The sequence below is a fragment of the Humulus lupulus genome, chromosome 9 (assembly GCF_963169125.1).
Source record: "Humulus lupulus chromosome 9, drHumLupu1.1, whole genome shotgun sequence".
Taxonomy (NCBI): domain Eukaryota; kingdom Viridiplantae; phylum Streptophyta; class Magnoliopsida; order Rosales; family Cannabaceae; genus Humulus; species Humulus lupulus.
Genome location: NC_084801.1, coordinates 23428221 through 23436912, shown reverse-complemented (window position 1 = coordinate 23436912; position 8692 = coordinate 23428221). Strand labels below are relative to the sequence as shown.

Genomic DNA, 8692 nt, shown 5'->3' with positions numbered 1-8692 from the left:
ATAAAATGCATTGAAATATTAATGTAAATTATTTTTTAAAAAATATAATATTAAGATTATTTAAAATTGTAAAAATTAAAAGAATGGTTATAAAAACAAGTCATTGCATAGTCAACATCTTCGTTATATGTAAAAGTTATCATAAATTAGGGAGCAATATATGAATGAACTGTGAGTTTGTGATCATATGCATGATTAACAAGTTTCCTCCATTTCTTTAATATAACATTCTTTGCCATTAGGTGTCATTGAACCTAATGAACTATATACAAAGCCTATCATCTACAACAATTTTTCTCTTTTTGTACAAAGATGCTAAGATTGGTCTTCCTCGTCCACCGTAGTTGACGTTAAAGAGCTCAATATACAAGAAAGAAACATCAAAAACGCAACTAACACAAAAATATAAATAAACCCATAAAAACCCCCGAACATCATAAAGTTGGCCTACTTAATTGATTAGTCTAAACAAAGATGTAAATATAATATAATTAGCTGGTATATCTAATCTATATCTGCATGTGTTTGACTTTGACCACTAATAAAAACTATACATTTCCTACCAATCGCCAAACTCTACACGAAACGTGCCTTTTTACTAGCGTTGGGTCAACGTTGGTGACTGATGCTTTTGAACCGAACTCCTCAAATTGAAACGTTTTGCATTATCTCCTCAATCAAAATCAGATATCAATACAACTCTGAAAAACACCCTAAGCTTTGGCGGCAGCAATGGACAAGTCCCTCCTATTGCTTTCTTTACTCTTCTTTCAATTATTTCTCTCAGCTTCTTCCTCTCAATGCCCCATAGATCTCACTTACGTCAATACTTTTCCATGGGACACGTCGCTATGCCGAGAACCCGTTCACAAGGATTGCTGTCAAACTCTTTTGAGTCTCTTTGGCATGGGAATGGCACAACATCTTAGAGACACCTCCAATTTCCAACTTTCAGACGCAAACACTTCATCTTCTTGCTTGTCAGATTTTGAGTCTCGGCTCTCTGCTATGTCGGTTAGCCCATCTTTAGTTTCTCAATGCTTCAAGAACTCGACCCAGTTCGTGGTCAACCCTTTGGGCTGCGCAGGAATCACCACCGCCAAAGATTGGATCGAGAAGGCCGGTGAAACGACGCCGTTGGACCAATCTTGCAAAAGGGACCTGACGGGGTTAACTAAATGCAGCTCCTGTGTTGACGCCGGAATGAAGGTGAATTCAAAGTTGACAGCTTTGGACCCAAATGGAACAAAGTGCTTTTACTTGACTGTGTTATATGCAGCTGGAATCGTTAGTGAGTTGGGTCCAAAAGATCCCAGTACAGCTACTTGTATTCTGGGCTTGCCCTTATCAAGCTCAGCAACTACGGACGAGATAAGCAAGAAAAGCTTATCCAAAATCGTTGGAGGGTGTTTGGGGGCTATCATTGGCGTGTTACTTGCTGGTGTATTGATCATCATGTACAGGAGATGGGATGGGAAGAGAAGGAAAAATGCCCATCATGAAGAATTCGTCAGCAGTTTCAGGGAAACTGTTTTGCCCAACTCGGGAGCTAAATGGTTTCGGCTATCGGAGCTTGAAAAGGCCACAAATGGGTTTTCTCAGCGGAATATGATCGGCCAAGGTTCGTACGGTGTTGTATACAAAGGAACAATATCAGACAACACTCCAGTTGCGGTGAAGCAAATTTTGGATTTGGAGTCCAAAGGTGACGAAGAGTTCTGTAATGAAGTAGAGATCATTAGCAAAATACGACACAGAAATCTGCTTTCACTACGAGGTTGTTGCGTCACAAGTGATAATGTAAATGGTAGAAGAAGATACTTGGTTTACGACTTCATGTCGAATGGTAGTCTCAGCGACCATTTATCGAACACATGGGGATCAGCAGACCGAAAGAAAGAAAACCAACTAACTTGGCCTCAGCGAAAGAATATAATCCTGGACGTGGCTAAAGGGCTTGCTTACTTGCATTACGGAGTCAAACCAGCAATTTATCACCGAGACATAAAGGCAACAAACATACTTTTGGACTCGGAAATGAAAGCAAAAGTTGCAGATTTTGGGTTAGCGAAACAAAACAAAGAAGGCCAATCTCACCTCACCACAAGGGTCGCTGGCACACATGGCTACTTAGCCCCAGAATACGCTCTCTACGGCCAATTAACAGAGAAAAGCGACGTTTACAGCTTCGGGATAGTGATTCTTGAAGTCATGACCGGAAAGAAAGCGATTGACACATCAATCGAGTCAAACCCATCAGTGATTTTGATTACAGATTGGGCTTGGTCGATTTTAAAATCAGGGAATGTGGAAGAAGTGTTCGAGGAATCGATAAGGAAGAATGGCCCCAAAGGGATCATGGAGAGGTTTGTACGTGTTGGAATTCTATGTGCTCATGTTATGGTGGCTCTCAGGCCCACAATCAACGAGGCTCTGAGGATGTTGGAAGGTGATATTGATATTCCTAAATTACCAGACAGGCCATTGCCACTCAGTCACGAGTCGTTCAGATCTTCTTTTGGGTTCGCTTCTACAACGTCAATTGGTTCAAGCACCAGATCGGCTATGTAAAAATTTAGGTTCTGGTCGAGAAAGCTCTTTCGAGCTTCTGATACGTTGCCAATTATTTTTTTGTACATGCACTTAAACCTCGATTGAAATTTTGCAAAGAGCGAGAAATCGATTACATATAGGTCAATTCTTTGTCTGCTTTCTATAAACCAATTAATAATCTAGTATCATCTTCTAAGCATGTTGCATGCTTGGCAACCATCTGATTCAATCTCAAAATAGAACTTTTCAAGTGAACTTAGTCTACATAGAAACAACAAATACAACCCCGCATAACATATCTAACAAAATCGTAAAAAAAGCCCACTCAGTGCCTTTTTGCTTTGGATTCACTTTTGGAAAGCACCATCCCTGAAAGCTTGTTAATTTCGTAGAGTAATCCAACTGAAAACAAGAAGCTGCATTGAAAAAAGGTTCATCATTAAATTGTTATATTCATACCTCTCTACATAGATAAAAACACATGCGGCAAACTGTTAAAAGTGGATTAGAGTAGGATAACATTCATGAAATGTGGAAGTGGCGTGAGAAAAGGGCATGAAATGTGGAAGTGGCGTGAGAAAAATGTGAGTTAATTGTGGTGAGCTTTCATCTCCTGTGAGGACTCCAGGACCCTCGAAGAACCTGGGTTATCACTTTCTGTATATTTCTACTATTCATTTCAATTTCAGCAATAGAATCCTATCTTTGGTCTATTATTTTCCTGTTTTGGTGTTTACCTGGTTTTGTTCCTATCACTAATACTCGGAAACATATATACACGTAAGAAAGTATGATTGTATGAATACCAGGCTATAAACATTACCATGTTGTGATACAAACCCGATGGACAGTGCCAGCAGCAATAAGAGCAATGACTTCAGCTACAATTACTGCAGAAGGGAAGAAAAATAATTATTTGCTCAAGTCCCACATCATACATAATAAAATATAAAATTTATCCACTTAATATAAAAAATAAGAAATCTAGATGTTTTCCAAGTAATTAATATACATATCAGTTACAGCAAGTTTGATGGAAATTTTTCACGAGTAGATTTTCATGTGATTGTCAAAGAAACACCAAGTATCAAAGATTATCACGAACATTAAAAAATATATTGCTAACAGTTTAACATTTAACTAACTCCTGTTATTCCTATTAAAAGTGAATTTGCAATGAACTGCAAAAAACCATGGAGATTAAGACAGCCTACAATTCCCAGAAGAAAACCACATTCAACAGACTAGCAACAATAATTCCTGAATGTTAAAGGGGATAAAGTCCATTGTATGTTTAAAGCTTTTACACCTGGTCTTGTCGTTTGATAAGAGTATATCATCAATACTAATAGGGAGTAGAAAAAATAGATAAATTAATACTCACCAGCACCCCACCCAGTTTTTACGCCACAAGCTTCTTGAAAATTGCCAATGAACTGCAAAAACAACAACCACGTAAATGTAAAATACCATATTGGTTCATAATACTAATAACAATTAATTACATTTACAGCCTACAGGTCACCTTGTGGTATAAATGAAAACTAATATCCAACAACAGAGGTCTTGAAAAGAGACTAGGGAAACATTTATGTCCAATTTCACATCTGAGAACTATTTATTTGTATCCATTGTAAATTTCACACCTTCCCCTAGCCTCCTGCCTACCAATTAGTTTCTTTCATCATGGAAAATAGCATACATGTTTAAAATTAAGAATGTTGCTTAAATAAAATAGGGAAAAAAAGGCTCAAAGCAATATAACACCAAATTTTGTCCAGCCTAAGCTCTGAAAGTATAGCTCTTAGACAACTACAAATCCCCAAAAGAAAAATAAACAAAAATAGTTGTCATTTATGGTTTGATTTGTGATCATTAAATAATAGTTCAAGTATAAGAACAACATGAGCAACGATAACACAATTATCAAAAACAAGAAAGAAAGAAAAAATGAAAGTGGAACATACCGTCAGCAAAGAAAGGAACAGCAGAGAGCTAGTAAAACCCCCCAGAATGGTATATAACTCTGTTGATGCTAATTTCCCTCTATACATTTCTTGAAGCGAGAGAATGACAGTAAACAGAAGAAAAGAATAGAGCATGGAATTCCCAGGTGTAGCCATGGACTTCTTGAAATATCTTTTTTAAGAACAATAAAAGCTTCATTAGAAATGGTGCCAAGAACCAAAATACAGTAAAACCTCTCTATAGTAGTAATAATGTTGGGACCAACTTATTTTATTATAATAAAGAGGTTATAATTAAATAGAATTATGTCTACAAAATATTTTAAATATGCTTATTTAAATTTTAAATTAAATAATAATTAATAAAACATGTCAAATTCAATGTATAATCATTGATAAACGAAAATGATTAAAGATATAATTACAATATACATATTCATATAATGTTGAAAATATACAAAGTTATTTTAGAAATTTAAATTAATAATTAATTTTATCATGAATTGTTAGCATGTTTACCATATGGAGACATTTTCTAAAGGCAAGAAATATCATAACTTATTACAATATGGAGTTTATTCCTAATTATAACTGGTTTCAAGTTTTGGCTAAAACTTTCTATGACTATATGAGAGTTATTCCAATATAGAGTAACACTTTATGGAGGTTTTACTATAAGTAGAAATATAAACTATTGGGATGGAGCATTTAATAGCATGAGCATTGACTATCAAACCCAGTAGATTAGCAAAAAAAATATTAGGCTAATATTTCATTCTCCAATCATAAGACAGCAAACCCAGCAAAAAGAAGGATAAATTATGTACAAATTCATGAACATTCTTTTAAGTTAAGTTGAATTTGATTAGAACTTAGAAACCCATAAATAAATGACAAGAATATAAAATTGTGAGCTTTTAAATCAAACAACAAAGTGATAGCGAAGTTCAATAACAATACACCTTCTGGTTAAGAGTGGTTTCATGCCGATTATTGGGCGGGTTAGTAAACTGAAAATTAATAATTAACAACATAATCAAGATGTATTTTTTTTAATCCATAACCTCAATACTATTTTACTCAGATATGCTAGTACATTTTAAACTTGAAGTAAAAATAGAAAACATAAGAAAATCCATAAAAAAATATCATGTGAATAGGTCCACAAATTTAAAATCCAAAACTCCCATAAAAGAATTTCAAAAAAAATTCTATAAAAAAGTTCATACAAAGTCTAAAAGTCCCACAAACTTGTACTAGAGCTTCAAATTGATTACAAACCAAATTGGAAGTTCCAAAAATATATTCCAAGCCTAGGAATTTTGTGCTCTATTAAAATCATTTATTTTTAACCCTCTTTCTTTCCTCTACTACATCATCCATTTTATATCATTATCATCAACAGTCTCACCTCTAGTTCCATAATTTCACCTGAACACTAAATCAATTTCACTCAATATTTATATTCATTTTATAATAAGAACCGCTGCAAAAATCTAAGACTAAGAACCTATCATATTATCATCAAAACACCACGAAAAAATATGAAATTCTATGACCAAAACTAACCAGATCCAGAGCAGAACTCATGATTTTAAAAACTTAAATCAAAGATTTCAAATTTAACAGAAATATTGTGAGATAACAACAATTTAACAGAGAAAAATCAGTAAAAGTCAAAGCAAAAATACCGTGACCCCAAGATATCGAAAACGGAAATGTAAGAAATTTGAGAGTAAGAGATTTCAAAAGATCCTCAAAAAAGATTAGGACGTCGTAATTACCGTGGTCCGTGTGCGTGGTCGAGGATGGGGCGAAGGACCGTCGCCGATGAGAGCTGATGAGAGGTGACCAAAGAATCCGCGCCGTCGACTTAGAAAGAGAGGGGTCAAGATGAGATCGGAGATTGGAGAGATCAGCGGTAATTTCACTGCTTTATGAGCTCCTCTCAGTAATAAGCGGCTCCTTTCACCAAATGGAAGCAGGCATAAAATGGTGAGAGGAGAGAGATTTTTTTATTTTAGAAGAAACGAAACTGAATTTGCTAAATTAATTATTTTCTTTCCATATTCCAAATAAAGAATAAACATTTTAACACCCAAAATATGATCAAGATTTAATATAAAATATATCTTTTTTTATTAATTTATGCTCATTTTAAAAAAAATTCCTTCTATATCATATTCTAAAAAATTAATTCATAAAAATATTACTTTAATGTTTTAATTGGATTATATATTTTGCAAGAGATATTAGGTCTCTCACTCTCATTTCTATACGATCTCCATATCTCTCATCTACACAAACTCCACCTCTCCCATCTACACGGTTTCAACTTTTATTCTCTTCCTAGCTCCGGTGACAGCCATTATTAGAGCTCTAAACCTTCAAAATCAACAAGAAATCTACTCCCGTCAAATCCAAATCTACTCTTGTGACAACCATGGCCATCTCTGCTGCAATTAGGTTGAAATCCTATTGAATTTTGACTTCAAAATCAAACCCAACCACTCAAATCTTTACAACTTTCAGGTAAGTTCAAAGTTTATTCACTTATAATCTGATTTAAATCAACTAAGTTAGATTCTACCACCCAAAATTGCAATAAAATTATGCCACCCACTAGTGAAATTAGGTTTCTTAAAAAAACAAAACAAAATTAATTGGTTCATTTGGTTGAATCTGAATGGGTCGCTCTAAATGCTTAGGTTGCTACAATAATATTCATAAAACAAGCTAATGGAAGTGAGTGGGATAATAAGCAATTGCCCATTTCTTGAAAGGAGGTAAATCTAATTTTCTGGGTTGTTGGCTAGGTTGCTGACTAGTTCCTTAAGGAGTTATAAAGTTTGTTGAAAAGCTTGCTTAAGAGTTTCTCTATTTTCTGTATATTTTGTTAATTGATTTGGTTGAATCTGAATGGGTTGCTCTAAATGCTAAATGCTTAGTGTAGAGTCTCATAATATTTACTTAGCTAGCAAGATAGTTAGTAGTAGTTATAGTATATTTATTACTGTGGATTTTGGTTCAAGCTGGGACTTAGTTGAACACACGTAGCAACACTTATAGATTTTATAAGTTTAACCTATAGTTTATGAATATTAATTATAACATAAGGTTTGATTAATATAGCTGATTATGAAGATGTCATTTATTATACTATAAAGTTTAGATAGAATTAATAAGATCATGACACTTGTCGTGTGCATGTTTATTTAAGGATTTAACTATAGTTTAAATAAAAGAAAGTTCTAGAAAACTATAGAACCTTCCAAGACCATTAAGAGCATGACATTTGTCACAATCTTGTTTATTTGAGGATTTAAGCATTTAATTCAAAAATAGAGGTTTCTAGAAGCTTTAGACCCTTCCAGAACTTGCTGGAATCTCGTATTACTTAGTCAAACCTGATTAATCAATTCAATTATGCTGAAAATGTGCAATTACGTGTTTAGTATATTCATGTATGCCGATATATCGTAGCCTAGGAGCCGATGTATCGCCACACGGAGAATACGAAAAACGCGTGAACTTCGCACAAACAAAACGACGAGCACTCGGGGCATAAGCCCAGGCGATATATCGCCTATAATGGGCGATATATTGGCCCTAGAGCCATATTTTTAAATGTCGTTGAAACCGAGCTTGTTTCAACACTTAACCTCTGAACTAGCCTCTGAACGTTTTGACCAAGTCTTCAGCACCTGTTGAACGAATATTCAAATCTTTTTCAATTAATACTCATTATTTTTTATTCAAGCTAAAAGGAGGTAGTTCACTCCTTGAAGTCTATAAAAAGGACCTAGTACCTAGCCATTTCTCTCATTCTTCAAGTTGTGTTCAGAGCCTTCAAGCTGCTAGGGTTACTATAGAGTGTTAAACACTTGGGTTGGGGTATAAGCTTTATCATTTTAAGCTTTATAAACACTTGGGAAGTGAGATAAATAGTGTATTTTCAATATCAAGGTGTAGTTCGGTTCTAGTACATTCAAAGGTATTCCTAATCTTAAGTTCATTTATGTATGGTTCTTCAGTTTCCTTTAGTTTTCTTTACTCAAATCCTAACTCGTTGTTTTCCATTCGTGCTTAGGTATATAAGTTCTTTGAACTTAAGGTTTCTTTTCGGTAAGCTTCTTCTTGATGGGTTAGTTCTTTTCTTTATCATCTCTTTC

At 34.5% G+C, this 8692-nt stretch overlaps 2 protein-coding genes across 2 annotated transcripts; one reads left to right on the top strand and one right to left on the bottom strand.

Moving 5' to 3' along the window:
* The first annotated feature begins 659 nt into the window (after positions 1 to 659).
* On the top strand, positions 660 to 2849 carry LOC133802440 (probable receptor-like protein kinase At1g11050). The gene has a single exon (XM_062240740.1). It carries the CDS (start codon positions 733 to 735, stop codon positions 2569 to 2571), a length of 1839 nt encoding a protein of 612 aa, XP_062096724.1. The 5' UTR covers positions 660 to 732; the 3' UTR covers positions 2572 to 2849.
* On the bottom strand, positions 2689 to 6561 carry LOC133802441 (uncharacterized). The gene is made up of 5 exons (XM_062240741.1): positions 6305 to 6561; positions 4521 to 4692; positions 3938 to 3989; positions 3377 to 3443; positions 2689 to 2969 (listed from the first exon to the last, which is right to left on the bottom strand). The coding sequence occupies exons 2-5, from the start codon at positions 4674 to 4676 to the stop codon at positions 2879 to 2881; spliced, it is 366 nt and encodes a 121-aa protein (XP_062096725.1). The 5' UTR covers positions 4677 to 4692; positions 6305 to 6561; the 3' UTR covers positions 2689 to 2878.
* Between the last annotated feature and the right edge of the window lie 2131 nt (positions 6562 to 8692).

Coding starts and splice junctions, on each gene's coding strand:
- LOC133802441 (XM_062240741.1), bottom strand. CDS start 4,676: ATGGCTACACCTGGGAATTCCATGCTCTATTCTTTTCTTCTGTTTACT. Junction 3,444..3,937: donor AAAAACTGGGTGGGGTGCTG/GTGAGTATTAAT, acceptor TCCCTTCTGCAG/TAATTGTAGCTGAAGTCATT. Junction 2,970..3,376: donor CGGGTTTGTATCACAACATG/GTAATGTTTATA, acceptor TTTTCAATGCAG/CTTCTTGTTTTCAGTTGGAT.
- LOC133802440 (XM_062240740.1), top strand. CDS start 733: ATGGACAAGTCCCTCCTATTGCTTTCTTTACTCTTCTTTCAATTATTT.